Here is a 19,009-nt window from a genome sequence, read left to right on the forward strand (position 1 = left end):
AAATTCAAAAATTTCAAATCGTTCTGAAAAAATTATTTTCGGTTGTAAGGGTCAATTACAATCATTTTTAGTGAATACAAATACCTCCGAAATCCTACCTATTTTCGAGAAAAAAAATCGGGTAGGTGGACAAAGTCAACAAAATTAAAAAATTTCAAATCGTTCTGGAAAAAATATTTTTAGTTGTGGGAGTCAATTACAATCATTTTGGGTCATTACACATACCCCCGAAATCCTACGCACTTTCGAGAAAAAAATTCCTTATTGAAAATCTAGGTGCCTAAAAAAAAAATTTCAAATCGTTCTGGAAAAATTATTTTCAGTTGCGGGGGTCAATTATAACCATTTTTGGTGAATAGATATACCCCCGAAATCCTAACCACTTTCTAGAAAAAAATTCGAGAAGGTATGAAATTTTTCAACGGAAAATAAAATTTCAAATCGTTTTGGAAAAATTATTTCTGGTTGCGAGGGTCAATTACAATCATTTTTGGTGAATAGACATACCCCCGAAATCTTGCGCATTTTCAAGAAAAAAATTCATGACGGCCGGAACTTTAAATGTTAATAACTTTTTAACGAAGCCTCCATCAACAAATTGGTATTCTTGATTTTCGTCTTATTTTGATGTCTAGAATCTTCCAATAAAATTTTTTCCAGGTAATACTGTGACTAATTAAAATGCTAAAATTGTGGAGTTTGTTAAAAACACGCTAATTTTTTATTTAAAATCATTTTCTATCTATATTAAAAATTTAGAATAAATTGCAGAGTGAAATAGTAGTATGAAGATTATTAAAGTTTTTTGTCAAATTTTATTTTATACTTTCTTTGCAAATTAAAAAGACAAATGACTCACATCTTTAACATTATGTTAATCGTGTTTTCCGAAAATACTAACTGTTCAGTTATATAAGCTTATTTGTACGACAAGATTCACTAATTTCGACACGCGATTATTAATGTCAAGGATCCAGAACTTTGGCTGCTTTTAGGATGGTCGGGACACGATGTTGACGTAATCCATTCGATTCGTTTTTAATATTTCTATGAAAGCGATTTGAAAGTACGTGATTTATACGCGCGGAGAAATTTAAGTAACGTCGCCTTCGTAACTAACATTGATTTCTGTATAAAAATTCCATACTTCTAAACAGAGAGATTAGGCGCAAGACAAGAAATATTTAATTTTAAATCTTAAAAAAATGCATTTTCCTTATCAAATAAATTATGACCAAAGATTTAAATGCATCTTAATGCATTTAAAACATAGCCATAAATTGTTTCGGAACCTGTCCTCTGCAATCTCATTATGCAGCTGATTTAGAACCACTTTGTTTCGGTAAAAACATTATTTTTCTTTTTCTACTTACTTTTAGATATGAATATAGAATCCCAATATCTTTATAGTAAATAAAAAAAATTCACTGCTCGTTAATATCGTATATAATTCGATATTTCACGTTCGATCCATTTAATATAATTTTTCTAACGTAAGAATTTCTCTAAACAATTCTTTTATTTAAATATTAATATACTTCGTTGTCTTACGAATATTCTGGAGGAAATCGGAGAGCAAATCAAACAAAATTTATCGACTACAAATTTGCTCTTATAACTGAGATCGTTTAACTTTATTTAAATATAATTACGGAATTATTTATATGCATGAGTCAGTTCTCAATTACCACGTAGGACATTATACGTCAAAGAAGACAATGATTCTTAGTACTACCGTGCAAAAAAGCAATTGACATTTGTTTCATTACGTATTATTTCGGTATGACGAATTTCTCGAATGCAAGATGGAGTTTTACAATCTTTCGAGTGCAGAAAAAAATGTTTACAAGTAAAAACGAATGTCAAATTAGTGAACATAATATTTTTAAATATCTATAAAACATGATTTTCTCCATAAAAGGAAGTAATTCTACTTAATTAATTTGCATAACAAGTATTTTTAAAGTTGGACAACTTTCATATAAACGACTGCTTCTGCGATCAGGTTTGGGCATTATTTGAATAAAATAATAACTGAAACAAGAAATGATCATGTTTCTTCGAATCTTTATTTCAGACATGTTACTTTATTCGAAGAAGTAATAAATTCCTAATCCAGCGATTATATCTAACTTTGTGTTTGAATGTCTTTTGAAATAATCTCATGAATAATTTCCAGTTCTCTTGAATCGTGTCATTATGGTTGTCAGACGAAATCCCCGAAATAAGAACAATACTCAGACCAAGTACAGGTTAAAATAAAACTAGCAATTTTATTTTTCATTTTTTAAATGTGTCAATAAGTTTATATCACACTATATAATATTTGTATTTGCTCATTGTTTCATTAATTTTCCAGATGTCACGTGGCAATAAGACGTGATCTCGTATTTTTAAGCAACAAAAGTTTCGAAATGGATTAAAAATGTAACAAAACGAAGAATAGAATAGTTATCAATAAAAACAAATTTTATTTAGCCTGTCTTGTAAGCACTAAATAAATCAGGTTTTTTTCCCCGGTTTTCTATAATTTTTCAAATATTTCTTAATATTTTTTTAACAGTATCAAAAATTCTCACCATTTTTCCACAAAATAGCAGTGTTTGGTATTTAAAAAAAATTCAATAGAAAGAAATCTTCTTTTGAACATTCTTGATCCATTCTCGATCCATTCTCGATCGTCTCGCGTACTTTTCCGAGGGTGCGTGTACGATCTCGTTCCACGGTCACACTGACGACCAATCGCGCGGACATTTGCACCCGGAAGAAGGAAAAAATGCATTAAAATGCGCGTCGTCGTCGCGTCGAGCAAAGAATTGAAATATTTTCCACGAAATTCCCCGCAAAACAAAGGCGAAAGAGTAAATTTCCAGGTGGGGTACGTCCGTATGAATCGTCTCGTTCCCACCTTCGACCACCACCTTGGACTACCACCGGAGACTGGGCATATATAAGTACCGTGAGACAGGACATCTCTAGAATTGCATCTAATCGCAGCTAATACGTTCAGGTGAGTTGAGTGTCGAACGCCTCAAACCGTTCATTTTCTTGTACCATTTGTCGTTGAACATCGAGACAAACAGAGCCAAAAAACGCGTAATCGGTAACTATAACGAGTCGATAATGTAACGAGCAATCGCGTCGTAACCGAATTTCTCTTTCGACCCGGGATTCCCGATTGCCTTGGGACTCGTATAATTGTCGCAATCGCGTTCTCGTGAGATTCAGTCGGCCATCGAAGTTTGACAGAAAAGCATCCAACGCGTTTGTCGTCGCGTTCGATCGTGTTCTAATTCGAATTTTTCTTTTGACACGCAGCAGCCATGAAACTCGCAGTGTTCTGTTTGCTCGCCTTCGCGGCGGTCACCTACGTGGCTGCCCGTCCCGAAGAGAAGAAATACACGAACAAATTCGACAACATCAACGTGGACCAGATCCTGAACAACGATCGACTGTTGCACAACTACTTCAAATGCTTGATGGACGAGGGAAGGTGCACACCGGAGGGCACCGAGCTCAAACGTGAGTCTTAAACATACATATGAAGAAATGAATTTAACTAAATTATATGTAACGTAGAAGTATACGAAATACTCTTCATTCTCTGTAAGAGAAAGGAAAAGTGAATGAAACGTAATTGAGTAATTATCAAGGAACGAAAAAGGTAAGATCGTTAATGAACACGTGGTGTTCTCCACGCCGCACAACCTGTTTCCGTTTGGAAATATTAATCTTGGATACTTTCTGCGGGTAATCTCAAAAGATAGTAATTACAAATAATGTAAATACCGTGCTTGGAACATATTTCAAACGTCATTTATATTATTATTCGAAACCCCCTGGCAGTGCACACATAATTAAGAAAGATATTCCCGGTCATAAATTACGAACGAAATGCAAATAGGTTGAATTAACAGAGACGGGAACATGATTTATTATTAATTGGAAATTATACGCGTTCGGTGTTTTGAAACGAGTCGATCCGGTATTAATGGAAATATAATCGCGTATTTAAATGTCGAATATTATTTTTTTGCACGTCTGTTTGGCTCGGTTGGCGCGCCTAACCGGCATTGAAATCTCCAGAGCGTCGCTTAGCCCAGCATTGAAATCTCCAGAGCGTCGCTTAGCCAGCATCGAAGTCTCCAGAGCGGCGCTTATATTCGTATCACAATTTAATTATTTAAGGAAGCTAACTGCATTATTTTCTGCAGTCATTGATATTTGCTCTTCAAAACATTATTAGAAAAGAAGACTTTGGTCTAAATTTTTAAGAATACACCACCACGAGGCTAGTAGGTCACTTAAACGGATTTCGCGACGCTGTTCGTTATTTTCTTCGAATTTTCTTAATCGACAAACCGTCGAAAACGTACTCGAGGTCGACCTCTCACCAAAGTAGCCCGAGGTCCTGAGCTTTCAGTCGCTTGAGCAACTGTCTTGCATAAGATCTCCAGTATTTTTACAAAAAAATCTCGAAAAGTACACCCACAAATATGAATTGAGTTTCTCGAACTTAATCGACCCTATTTTCTATAAATTTCTCTACTTTAGCTAAATATCAATGTAATACTTTAACCAGAACTACCAAAGCAGTCGAAATAACCCATTAGTAATTTTCTATAATTTCTTTGGTGCAAATAAATACACTATAATTGTCAGCAGTTCTAGTGCGAAGAATATGTTTTTAAGACCCGAAATTTTCGGTTTTAAAGTAGAAGACTAACAATAAGAAGAAGTCTGGTAGGAGACTAAAAAGAAGTATAACATGTTCTTATGTTTCTTCAGTAGTTTTTCTTGAATTAATTAGTTTCTTTTGAATATTCAGAGATCCTGCCCGACGCTCTGGCCACCGAGTGCAGCAAATGTTCGCAGAGGCAAATGGAGGTGACGAAGAAAGTGGTGAAGTTCCTCGTGGACAACAAACCAGAACTCTGGACCAAGCTGGCGGATAAATACGATCCCGACAGGAAGTACAGGACCAAATTCGAGCCGGAAGCGAAGAAGCACGGCATCAATGTTTGAGCAAGATCGAGCAACGCCGTAAAAAAACATTTAGAGTTGGATAGTCTCGACGTGATCTCTAGGACAGCTGAATCCTTCCAGATAATTATTCGCGCCCGTATTGATCACGTAACTCGACACGAAACTCGACGGGGCGATTAATGACAAGTTATAACGCGCACGTACGCGCTAGAAAATGGCAGCGGACAACCTTGCTAGACGACCGTGTATATCGCCTTTGTAATAAACAGTTTCAGTAAACGAGCCTGTCCAATAAATCGCCGCAAAATTCATGAGCTTCGTAATATTCCGCTTCCGTACTCTCCTTTTACTTTCATTTTACAATGCAAATGCACGCCGTGTACAGGAATAAACAAACGAAAAGGGTCATCATACCGTGTTCCTGTTCGTGTTCGTGTTCGTATTCGTCTGGCGTGCTCGAAGCCGGTCATCGTGTCATTTTCCATTTTAAACGACGCAGACAACGTGGTATTATAAACGACACGTAGAACTTCTCCCCGTCTTCCGTGTTGACTTGCAAAAATTATCATCGAACGATACTAGACTGGCCTATCAGTGTTTTCGTTCTGTTATTAGACTCTTTGCACGACTCTTTTAATCGACCACGTTTATTCTATTTGCATACGTGGACGGTCGTTTCGAAGATCTTTTTTCGATTCGTTTAAATAGAATTTAATATCTGAGCATCAAGACACGATTTCAGGGCAAAGTTTCTGGATCGAGCAGGGTTAATCCATAATGAAATTCATTGTTACAAGAAGTCAAAAGAAAATAATATTTGTAAAAATACGCAAGTCTTTAAATTAAATTAGCATGATTCGTTCACTGTCTATGGCCCATATACGGGTCATAGCACCGTGCTTTTGGATACGCCGCTAAGAGACCGGACAGTGAATGCGTTAATGTTCGAAAATAGTTGTTCACGATAACAGTTATCATAATATGTAAAGTATCGACGAAAAGAAGAACGTAAACGCGAGTCTTTTGTCAAAGTTGTCATCGAGCTAATCACTGTTTATCCTCGATCCATAACCAACTGTGGGAAGAAATTCCCAATATTTCGGGATTAAGTATGATTCGAGATTGAAGGGATTAAGGTGACGATTTACGTCGATATCGAATAGAAAGTGAGAAGAATAAGTACCAAGGATTGCTTTCTAACCAACGAGACGTCAGTCGCGATTAGAGTTCAATGATCTCGCAGAGAAACGATGGAAAACGCAACCAGCATCGGACGTCGGGTCGAAATATTTAAAAAACAGTTCTTCAAGTATTATTCGAGGCATTTTCCAAGCTTGTTTCGCCTCTGTTACGACCCGATAGGCACGCACAAAAAGACGCGCGCCTTCGGAGGCTTTTTAATGGGCTTTCTAATGGGCACCTTTTTGTACGAATTTATCATCGTCGACCTTCGGTTCGATCAGTATACTAGTTTCAGCCTCGCCGTCATCGTCGTCACGATGCTATCCATCGGATGCGCCTCGTCGATTCAGGTATGTGATTTTAAGGAGCGAGAACAGATCGTTTCACGAGGGTCGATCGATGTCTGAGATCTTCAACTCTATGGAAATGTATTTGAGACAAGAGTTAATGGAATTAAAATAAATTTATTGTGCTTCGTTCAGTGCAACACATTTTTCCAAAATCCATTTTTTAAAAGTAATTCAAATATTCAGACACTAAGATATTCTTGGATTTATTTATGTATAATTTCTAGGGGTGGGATTCTCAAATTCACAAAATCTCATATATTTGAAACAAGAGTTAATTAAATTAAAATAAATTTATTGCACTTCGTTTAATGCAACACATTTTTCCAAGATCCATTTTTTTTTAATTCAAATATTCAGACACTAAGATATTCTTGAATTTATATATAATTTCTAGGGGTACAATACTCAAATTCACGAAATCTCATATATTTGAGACAAGAGTCAATGAAATTAAAATAAATTTATTGCACTTCATTTAATGCAACATATTTTTCCAAAATCCATTTTTTAAAAGTAATTCAAATATTCAGACACTAAGATATTCTTGAATTTATGTATAATTTCTAGGGTAGAATTCTCAAATTCACGAAATCTCATATATCTGAGACAAAAATCAATGGAATTAAAATAAATTTATTGTACTTCGACACTAAGATATTCTTGGATTTATTTACGTATAATTTCTAAGAGTAGAATTCTCAAATTCACGAAATCTCGCATTTTTATCGCGATTTCTTGTCAGCCTTTTCTTTCAGACGATCGTAAATTGTATTAGATCAGGCCAGTCGAGTTTTTATTCACAAAACGTACTATACCTGAATGAATCGCGTTAATAGCGATCCCATTAAAGTTTCATCGATGTACAAGAATAATTTTCCAGTTTTTCAGTGCATATCTCGCAAAGATATAGCAAAAATAACTAATGTTAATTTTCTCGGTAACGTTAGTTGTTTACATCGAAACTGTCACCTTGGGTTTCTTGCTCTGAAAGATACGCGTAACAGAGATCGAGCAAAAATTCCTTCTTATAGCGATAGACAACCTAACAGATCGACGACAGGTTTGAATCTTGTTTTTATCGCGACAAACGTTCGTACATGATTACTGGTACGTTATGTCAATTTTTTTTTTGTCCCTCGTCTCGTGGTTTCTGGTATAATTTTAGTGCAAACTCGACCGAATTCTGGTTTTCGTATCTTCAGGCGTTGTTAGTACAACCGTTATCCCTCCGTTAGTCGCGTGAATGAGTTGTCATTCGTTTTTTATTTACAGCGAAAATATAATAGACTCTTTAATAAAATGCACAGAAAACTTGTAATCTGAAATATTGTCACAATTTACGAGCACACTAATTACTCGTTCTAAATTGGATCTTTTCCTTAAAAGATGTTGTCTTTAAATATTTAAAGACTGAAATAAGGAAACATTGCGTTTCATTTGTGACTTTTTTTTTCATATAACAGGTGAGGTGCATTTGCCTGTTGACGATTCCATCGTTTTTCGGGCGTTCGGGTCGCAGTATGCTAAGAGCGTTGGTTTTGGGATACGTAATCGCTGGACCGTTGTTTAATATGGTGTACAATGCGAAAGAAGTAGTGAGAACGTTCGCTTGCACTTCACAATTGACGTACAATCTCACCAAGACACGATTCGATTTGATGTTCAAACCGTTTCAACAGGTAGCCATTTCTGTTACTCGTCACAATTGTTTCAATAAAAAAAATATTTATCCAATAATGAAATACAGATAAATATTTACAGAAGCCTTTCCTATTATCTTTATACTCTAAAATTATGCCACAAAATTTTAATACAGTCTGTACATATAATAGCAATATTTTATTCGTTATTCCAAGAGTTATGTAAAGAGTTACGGAAGATGTACGTGTCTTCATAAATTACCATTTTTTTGTAGAAACATTCAAAATACAACGATTAAGAAATTTTGGAATATCGTGTTCGGTGTAATAAGAAAAGTAGAAAGTACGTCGCGATCGATACATGTTAATCAATCTCTCCAATATGTCAGGCTTGGCATCGTATTTTAAATTGATTTTCGAAACTGTTGAGTAATATTTCCCTGTTCCATTGAACCACTATAACCTATCGATAACTGTCCTATTTTTGAATATCACGTTCTAGATATTAGAATACAAAATTAATATCCTTTCTAATTATCGTGTTTTCGTTGACAGGCTGTTCTCGCCATGAAGACGAATGGAGAAGAAATAAAGGATACGCTGTCCTCGGTGAGAGACCTGATGAGTCCAATCGTGGAGGAAATCGAAGGAGAAAACGAGATGATGCGATTGAAGGAGGAAAACGATTACCTGGACGAATTGCAGGGCGACACGAAAAGGAGCAAGGAAATCGAAGAGAAGCACGAGAAGAAACTGGAGGAAGCAAAATCGGAGGCAGACGTGTACGAGGCGAAGTACAAGAAGAAGATCGAAGCTCGTTGCGAGGAACAGCTCAGTCGAGGCGCGGACAGGTGCAGGTACGATTTAAAACGTCCACAAGTACCTATTTTCCACCATTGTATGAATTAAAACTAACGAGAATTAGCAAATTTGTAATCCATTATTTTAAAAATTATTTTTAAAAGATCCCAGGTATCACTGATGATCCAAAATGTAACATATGCAATCTTTTTGTGTTAAATTCTTATAAAAGTTATCTCGATTTCAAATTTAGGAACTATCGATAGTCGAACAGTACTTTTTACATTTGCCAATAAATTCTTTCGTTTGCAAAGGGACATGTTCAGCACCGCTTACAACAATTGTTACGCAAAAGTAACCGTGTTCATTGGCTGGCTCCTGTGTTGGCCGATGAAATTGACTTTCGTTTGCAATCTGGCCCAAGCATTGGGCGGATCCAGCGTCTGTGATCCTGCAGGAAAAGTCGACAATGGTATCGGTAAAGGATACGCCGCCCTGAAGAGTACGTACACGATAATTAACATTTTCTTAACCCTCGAGTGGACTCTCAATCTCAACTGTATTATTTTACGAAATTGGTAAATGGAAACTTTCTTTTAAAGCGTTAAATAATGAACTAATGGCCCCAATAATTCACTTAAGGGTTAAAATATTTCCACGATTCATTTTTAGCTTTTGTCTTTCTCCTGAAAATTACTTTATATGTTGAAGTTCAACGGGGGTTGAAGTTCGATGCTTCTTCGAAGGTACCAGAGACGAGTTCAGCAGGAGTCTGAAGGACGCGAGGCTTCAGTACAAATTAAAACGACCCCCCGTGATCATGGATCTCAAGGATTCCGCCTACGCGGCCAAGATGGTGATCCGCGAGTTCACCGTACGAAGACAGATCTTCGAGTCCGTGATGGTCGTAGTGAAAAGATGCCTGTCGTTCGTGTTCCTGAAGATCATTCTGAACGCTCAGAGCTACCACGACAAATACCTGGACGAAATCGAGCACGACAACGTCTACGTGACGCCGTACTTCCGGCGGATCGACGCCAGGAGGAAGGCTCGGGGCAGCTCGACGTTGTTGCCATTGAAGAAAATCGAACGGAAGAAGTTCGTCGATCCGTACAGTTTGAAACCAGGGAAGGCTGAGGGGCTGCAAACCGCGGGACAAATGAGCAAGTTGTTCCTCGAGATAATCACGGCCACCATTTTTATCATTTTGGACAGTTTCTTTTACGAGGCTTTGGATCTCATCAGAAGACACGCTCATATAGAATACACGCAGGTAAGAGAGGTTCATTCAAACGCTTTTAACCCTCGATTGGCACAGCAATTTTAACACTAGATTTACGGGCATTGGTTGCATTTATTGATACCTTAAGATGACCTTAAAATACGATTTTTCTTTTAATTATGTTGTGTTGGAAAAAATAGAAAAGCAGAGAAGGAAAGGGGAGAGTTTTGTATTGGGACCTGCTAGTGGGACTCATCCTACCTTAAACGACAGGGTATTGGGTACTTTTGGGTGTGTGTACAGTTCCTTGGGTTTATAACTATTATAACTTGCATTTAGAATGTTCAATTAGTGTCTGTATGTAATTTTGTGTGGTATTTTTTCTTGTTGGGATTTCATGGTTAAAGGAAAACTTTCAAAAACCTCTTTATCAGGATATTGGGTTGTTTGTCAAGGAGTATGTATATGTAGAAACGAAGGGGTCAGTCGAGCGCTTGCGAGAGAGACGAGAGCGTAGCAGCCCTCTGGTGACGAGTACAGAAGATGACATAAATTTTAACATAAATTGTTAAAAAATAATATATACACCTTCTGTAATTTTAAATATGGAATCTGACCGTCAAATTGACAACTTTCATAAATCTAGCCTTAAACAATTTTCCCCCATTTTCAAGATTTGATAGACTCAAGTTACAAAAGAAAAACTTGAAAATTATTATTCGATACCTGTTTTTAATTTTGTCCAACATACTTTTTTTTATTTTTATTCGCGAAAGAGAGTGTAAAGTGAAGAATTATTACTCGAGTGCTCGAACCGAGATATTTCGTCCTTGCAGGAGGGTCACCACGACTTGTCGCTGGAAATCCGCGGGACAGGAGTGATAGCGTCGTTGATCAGAAGCGCCGTGCACGGCTTCAACGTGAAAAAGCACGTGAAGACCGTCACCTCGAACAGAGCTTGTCTACCTAGACCGATAAAACTGCCCGGTTACGCGCTACTTCAGATTTACGGTACGTTCCTCGGGATCTTCTTGCTGACCGTCGCGTCCGTTTACACGCAGAGGACGCGTCGCGGCATCTGCTCGTTCTTCTATCGAAAGAGGGAGAAGAGACGCGTCCTGTATCTCTACAACGAGAGTTTACGACGGAGGATCGGTTTCGCGAAGTTCATGAGAGCGAAGGTGAAGAGTCTGGTGAGGACGCGACGTTTGGAACATCAGGTCGACTTCTGGATGTCTCTGCGGCTGAAATGGCCGCGACGATTCGGCTGGCTGAAGTTTTTCGCCTGCGCGAGAGAGAAGTGTCTGATCTGCGGCGAAGTGGAACCCAGAAAAGGACCTAATCATAGACGATGCAACACGCCAGGTTGCCCGTTCGTCCACTGCAGCGAGTGTTGGAGGGACGTTGGGAAAATCTGTTACGCTTGCGCCGATTTACCGGAAACCGACTCCGAAGAATACGACACGCAACGCAGCGACTTCTAATGCTGACCAGAAAACGAGTTGGGGCATTATTTAAACAAATATTCGTGTTTTCCAAGCGTTTTTAGAGGAAAACTGGATAAGAAAATTTGTTTAACGCATTCACTGTCCGTACTTTCAGCGGCGTATCCAATAGCGTAGTGCTATGACCCATGTGTGGGGCACAGACAGTGAACATGTTGATTCGATGTTTCGTACTTCTTCTTTTACTACGATTTTTATTTTTAAATTCGTTTCCTTCCAATGAGTTTTGTCGACCACTTTAGTTCGTTGAATAGCTCAATCTTATATTTCTATTAGTAATCATCGAACGTTAACAATTATGGAAATATATTTTTCTTTTATTACAATTTTTATTTTTAGATTTCTTTTCTTCCAGTGAGTTTTATCGCCCACTTTAGTTCGTTGAATAATTCAATCGTATATTTCTATTAGTAATTATATTTTCCTCGTATCGTTTCGAACCCACCAACATTGTTGAGAATACTAAAAAATGAATCGAAAATATCAACTATTAGAGTATCAGAATACATCATCGAAGGATGAAAAGCGACTCCAAAACAGGGAAACTCGAAACGAAGATTCTGTTTATACTCTGTTGCATTTAATTGAAAACTTTACGGGGGTCTTGAAAGTTTCTGGTGGTGTCGGTTTCGTGGCCCGAAATTCTGACTGCTCTAGGCTCGGGCTGAGATCTAGGAGGATTTTTCGGGAAACTACGATATCATCAGAGACGGCGAGACCACCTCTACGTATAAATCTCACGTAGTAAAGTCGACAAGAAGTCTCGGATTTCACGGTGCCGGGGGACGAGAACTTAAAACGCGTACTTGCCACGTCGAATTTACGAAGCCTGAGACGCCTGAACGGAATACGAAACAACGACGAGGAAGGATCATTTATAGCATTACAATGTCGGCGTAGATCCTGAGGAATCACGCGTTCCTTTTAAGTATCCGGACGCCTCCATCGCGGAAACGACTACCGGTATCAAGGACAAATCGAGTTTCCGTAACTGTTCGAGGACGCGGGTAATATTCATGGAAAATCTGCGATTCCGTTGGAATACCACATGAGATTTCGCAAGACGAATTCTGTTCACGTAATAGCGTCTATGGATGCTAAATGTGTACACGATTCCTGAGAGAGTGAAAGTTACGAAAGAAGTCGAAATTTTTATTCGAGTCGCGAAGCTCTTTACTTAAAACAGGATGAAAACGATGACGAATTGTTATTTACAATTTCTACTTCCGTGAGAGGACTTTGACAAACTGATGATTAATTAGATTAGTCAATCTGTTTTACTGAGAATTTACAAAGACGACATTGTGTTCGATCATTTCTGTGCAGTTAAATTGTCGTCCATTATCGTGAATACGATTGCAAGGACTGCTACATTAATTGAACAATTTTGTTGGAAATTTTCCTAAGCTAACGCAGAAGATCGAAGTTTCTTCGTCTTGAGCATAAATTAAACTGTGTCACAGACTTAAAAGTTTCAATGAAAAATTCTAAAAACAATCGTTACTTTCTTAAAAGTGAAAACTAGAACGAAATAAAATTTCTTTAAAATTGGAACACCAAAAAATGATAAAGTTTCATAGATCGTCCGTGAATTCTAAATCGATCGGAACTGCGGGCTCGCGAAGATTGCCCTTTTATATAACGCGTCCAAGAAAATGATATCCGCTCATTTTTTATTTTTCTTCGACTTATTACGTCCGTATTACAATTTTCTTGGGACGTTGCAAGCAATTGATCGCGATTTCGTGCGACTAACGAGCCACGATGGAGGAGTATAAAACATCCATGGTAACGAGCTCGACGTTCAGTGATCGAAAAAAGCCAGTTCCGAAACTCAGCGGCAGGATGAAGAGTGTCATGATTGCTTTGGTACCTACGATCTGCCTGTTCTCGGTGGTTGTATGCGTCGAGGACAAGTACACGACGAAATACGACAACGTCGACATCGATACGGTGATCCAGAGCGAAAGACTCCTCAATGGATACGTGAACTGTCTGCTGGATCACGGTGCTTGCACCCCCGACGCTGCTGAACTTAAAAGTAAGGCCTCATTTTCTTATAACCCTTTGCACTCGAAGTTCTTTTTCATTCATATTACCAGCAACTCGAAGCAATTTTAGTGAAAAGATAAGTAAATGATATGTGCATTAAAAGAAAAGTCAACGTTGTATGTTATTATTTTCTTAATTGATTATCGATACAAATGTTATGATACATAAAAAAACAAAAAATTATAAAATTATTACATTTTGTAATCGTCCAAGGTGTGATACTTATTGTGTGATAATTATTTGCATTGTCTCCATAGCGGAGTCCTCGAGTGCAAAGGGTTAATCGTCTCTCTTCGTGTGCAACTCAATATACTAAATAAAATTAACCAATTTATGGTAAAGAAACTATGCTATTTATTCATACCAATTGTATACAAAAAAAAACGATTAATTTAAATTTAAAATTGAACAAAGAAACGAAATTAAAATGCACACGAAGAGCTGACAACACGATGAAATTTCCTTGCTTTTATCGCATTATTTTAAGAATTTAACAGCATCGATGTACGTGGAACTTATGTTTTATAATTGTCTATTTGTTTGCAGAAAATCTTCCCGACGCCTTGGAGCACGATTGTTCGGCCTGTAGTGAGAAGCAAAAGGAAATCGCTGACAAGATCTCCCACTATTTGATCGATCACAGATCGGAAGATTGGAGCCTCCTCGAGGCAAAGTACGATTCAACGGGAACTTACCGGCATCAGTATCTCGAGAAAGAAGCAAAAGAAAAAGCAATAGACTAAAGCTCGATACCTGCGATGTAAACGTTTGATTCCACGTATGAATATATAAAAATTCGACTAAATTAACGATGGAGGGAACTTTAAATATGCGAGCGTAATCGAAGCTTGTAATTTTCGGGCGATTTTATAAAATTCCTGTTACGTGCAATCGGAATATTTCGATCCAACGTTTATTTTCTACCTCTATTGATTTTGCAGATTATAAATATTTCGAGGGTGATTTTCTTAAAAATTATAATAATGACGCGTCTCAATTGCACGCGAGTTCATGTTAAGATACAAAAGAGAGGTACAAGTGGGGAACGAATAGAAATGATTATTTTTATAATTAGCGTCGAGTTATCGGGAACTAGCTTATTAAATCTGCCCCGAATAGGAGTAGAGATACTCTTTGTAGTGTTTTTCGATTCTCTGTGCGCCAAGTTTCATCAGAATCGGTGCCGATTGGACGATGTTCCTTATAAGTAGGAGCCCCTCGAGAAATCCTGTCATCCTTTAAAGTCGATTACTCAACGCGATCCTTGACACGGAACAACGTCTCTTTACATAAGGGAAACGAGCACAAGAACCTGCCCGCGGAATAGGTTAGCACGCCGCGGCGCGCTCGATGCAACAAACTGCAATCCCGGTGCATGCCTTATCGAATTACTTGTTACGGGCAGGCGCAATTTCACGTGACACTCAAGTCGGCTAATAGTCCCGCAGACGCGACGGCACCGGCCTGCAATTTACAATCAATTGCACGCCTGTCGCCGTAATAATAGCAATCAATCGAATTACACGCGCCATTTTTCCTATTTTGTTACTGACGGACGTCGGGCGAGAAGTTGATAGAAAATTGAATGAAAAGAATTGTCCGACAGTACAATGAAACAGGAGATAATTCGAGCTAATTCAGGACTATCGAGAGGCGATTTACATCGAAAAATTATGTTGGGACTCTCAGGATTATAAATTTAGAGATGGATCCAGGAAGCTTTGGAGGAGGGGCTCAATATGTGAAAATATATTTTTTAGCCCTTTTTGCACGACTTTAAATCTGTTAATAATTCAATTATCGATGTTTTTTTCTTCGTTTTTTTTCTCGATGCTTTAGCTTAAACGATCGAGTAAATGTTTATTGAAGGAAATAATTTTAATATTGTATGATCAATTTTAATGCACTATGAGTCTATGTCCAGTTTTATCTTCTTTCGAGTAAAAGTTTCGAATTTACGTAACGATGGAAAATGATAGCATGAATCGAGAAATCTCTGGAAACTTCTTACCGAATATTAAAACAATATAAAGTTTAAACAATCCACCTTGAAAGTGTATCGTGCATTCTTCTTTACCGATGATTGAGTATGCAGCTACCTTCGTTGAACGATAGGTCACGCTTCGCAATAGCGGGTGCAATCGAACGCAATAAATAACAGTTAAATAAATAAAAATTAAAGTTGAAAGAAGTTTCGTTTAAAACTCGTCGATTTTAAGAAATACTTTCAAATCTCAATTTCAAGAAAAAACAGGCTCGATCCTTCCGTTTTTTTCTGAAACAAAATATATAAACGAACTGTTCCATATCCATTTTAAATACCTTCTCAAACATAACATAACAGATTTCGCTAAAACGTGTAAATTGTATACGTTAATTTTAACTTTGTTTTTTCCTGTACAAATATAATTTTGGTATTCAAGGTCATTTCAAGGTCAACAAGATTTATAAATTTCTTCTTCGTAAAAGTTAGAATCCTCCTGTGTACGTTTTTTATTATTACTCATTATTAAACATTATTCAGGGTCTTTGGACAGTATTTTAAAACAAGATTTAATAAAATATCGCTCTTTGTTTTCGATTTATACGCGATCGTATTATACGACGCAAATAGTACCAATATTTTTGTACATTGAACAACGCAACAATCATTGCAACGTTGCATTGTGGTATTGTTTTTGTTGTGTATATTTTTTTATTATTACTAATCATTACACACTATTCAGGGTCTTTGGACAATATTTTAAAACAAGATTTAATAAAACATCGTCCTTTGTTTTCGATTTATACGCGATCGTATTATACGACGCAAACAGTACCCAATATTTTTGTACATTGAACAACGCAACAATCATTGCAACGTTGCATTGTGGTATTGTTTTTGTTGTGTACGGTTTTTATTATTACTAATTATTACACACTATTCAGGGTCTTTGGACAGTATTTTAAAACAAGATTTAATAAAACATCGTCCTTTGTTTTCGATTTATACGCGATCGTATTATACGACGCAAACAGTACCCAATATTTTTGTACATTGAACAACGCAACAATCATTGCAACGTTGCATTGTGGTATTGTTTTTGTTGTGTACGGTTTTTATTATTACTAATTATTACACACTATTCAGGGTCTTTGGACAGTATTTTAAAGCAAGATTTAATAAAATATCGCCCTTTATATTCGATTTATACGCGATCGTATTATACGACACAGATAATACTAATATTTTTGTTCATTGAACAACGCAACAATCATTGCAACATTGCATTGTGGTATTGTTTTTGTTGTGTACGGTTTTTATTATTACTAATTATTACACATTATTCAGGGCCTTTGGACAGCATTTTATAGCAAGATTTAATAAAACATCGCCCTTTGTTTTCGATTTATACGCGATCGTATTATACGACGCAAATAGTACCAATATTTTTGTACATTGAACAACGCAACAATCATTGCAACGTTGCATTGTGGTATTGTTTTTGTTGTGTATGTTTTTTTATTATTACTAATCATTACACACTATTCAGGATCATTGGACAGTATTTTAAAGCAAGATTTAATAAAATATCGCTCTTTGTTTTCGATTTATACGCGATCGTATTATACGACGCAAATAGTACCAATATTTTTGTACATTGAACAACGCAACAAACATTGCAACGTTGCATTGTGGTATTGTTTTTGTTGTGTATGTTTTTTTATTATTACTAATCATTACACACTATTCAGGGTCTTTGGGCAGTATTTTAAAGCAAGATTTAATAAAACATCGTCCTTTGTTTTCGATTTATACGCGATCGTATTATACGACACAGATAATACTAATATTTTTATTCATTGAACAACGCATCATTGCAACGTTAAGTAGAAAGATGATTCCGTTTCACGTAGAGATTCTTGGCGTTCCTGGACCTCCTACGTCAAGGTCGGTAATCCCACAGCGCTTCCTGGTGCTACCGTTTACCCCGTCGCGAGGGAAAAGAAGGATACGGCCGCATAATCTTGTGCTACATTTCGCGGTTTAAGGTTACCGAAAATATCCTGTATCCGGACATTGTGGGGAGCTGTAAAGCCAAGAGTCCACGTGGGTGGTCAGATCCCTAGGACAATCCTTTTGGTGGTTTCCTAGAAGACCGAGATTTCCAAAGAGGGGGGAAAAAAAGCAGTTTGGGCAGCGTGTAACGGGCGCGCGTGACTAGAAACAAAGGACCCCGTGTGTGGACGTTCGAAATATTGCGATATGATACAGTAGAACCTTAAATCGAACTGATCGACCCTTTCCTAAACAATCTTCCCTCCCAACACCGAAAATTTGAACAAATAAATTATTTCAAATCTTTCAATCTGGGATTCAAGTTCCTCTGTTGATCCATTTGGTTTTGCAATTTTTTACACTCCGACAAAGCTAATTTTTAACGATTTGAAAGATCGAAGAGCTCGAACAGAGGAAGATAGAAGTATTAAAATTTATAAATCAATAGAAGGAGTAAACCCTTGCCAGCTTCCCTTGCGTTCGCCATCGATTACAGAGAATGTAACAAATCAAATTTTAAATGTAATTTCGACGAGATTCGGGTTAATGAAGTCGACTGTCGGGGAACACGAATCAACAGGTGAAATTGCCTCCCCACTCTGTTTTCGAAGCACGTGAAATTGAACGTGCTAAATTTAACGCGCCAAGAGCGAAAGGGTTAATGGGTATGTACTCACGTGAGTTCCGGAGTAAACGGGAAAACGCGTTTTCGAGTGAAAGCGGGGATTTTTACGAACCACTCGGGACACTTTATCGCCGACGTGGCCCCATCGATGGACGATACCTGGATTCCACGTGGATAGACCCGTCATCGTGAAACGTCTTTACGTTAATAAACAGGATTAAGGGGGCCCCCGTAGGCGCAGGCTGTGAAACTATTAAGCCGGCATAAATCATATTTCGTGAACGGCCTAATCCGTAATCCCCCTACGACCAACGTTTCATCGTGCAAGTACAAGTGCAACGTGGACGAAAATTTTATTTAGAAAATGTGGAAAGAAAAAATATTGCTTTTTTTTCAAGAAAAAAGAATTGGAGAAAATACTCGTCTTAAATACAAAAAACATACTATTTTAAAGAAAAGTAATGAAACTTTCAAAATTTAAAGTAACCTATGTTACACTGGTTCTATTGACCAACGAATTTCATTGTACGATAAATAATCGAAATCTAAGTTATGTAAGGGGACCACACAGATCATCAGAAGGACCTAACTCAACAGAAAGAGACGT

The 19,009-nt window shown here is 37.3% G+C and overlaps 2 protein-coding genes across 2 annotated transcripts; both read left to right on the plus strand.

The window, feature by feature from the left end:
- The first annotated feature begins 2,858 nt into the window (after positions 1-2,858).
- Positions 2,859-14,496, plus strand: LOC122398956 (protein sneaky-like). The gene is made up of 10 exons (XM_043399226.1): positions 2,859-3,010; positions 3,319-3,522; positions 4,829-5,019; positions 7,982-8,197; positions 8,714-9,015; positions 9,274-9,461; positions 9,706-10,232; positions 11,018-11,654; positions 13,446-13,727; positions 14,285-14,496. Exons 2-10 carry the CDS (start codon positions 3,324-3,326, stop codon positions 14,479-14,481), a joined length of 2,739 nt encoding a protein of 912 aa, XP_043255161.1. The 5' UTR covers positions 2,859-3,010; positions 3,319-3,323; the 3' UTR covers positions 14,482-14,496.
- On the plus strand, positions 5,930-11,995 carry LOC122398798 (protein sneaky-like). Its single transcript, XM_043398999.1, has 6 exons — positions 5,930-6,518; positions 7,982-8,197; positions 8,714-9,015; positions 9,274-9,461; positions 9,706-10,232; positions 11,018-11,995. The coding sequence occupies exons 1-6, from the start codon at positions 6,237-6,239 to the stop codon at positions 11,663-11,665; spliced, it is 2,163 nt and encodes a 720-aa protein (XP_043254934.1). The 5' UTR covers positions 5,930-6,236; the 3' UTR covers positions 11,666-11,995.
- Positions 14,497-19,009: the final 4,513 nt, after the last annotated feature.

This window comes from Colletes gigas, unplaced genomic scaffold, assembly GCF_013123115.1.
Source record: "Colletes gigas isolate AHSC1104 unplaced genomic scaffold, ASM1312311v1 Colletes_gigas_Sc00012, whole genome shotgun sequence".
Taxonomy (NCBI): domain Eukaryota; kingdom Metazoa; phylum Arthropoda; class Insecta; order Hymenoptera; family Colletidae; genus Colletes; species Colletes gigas.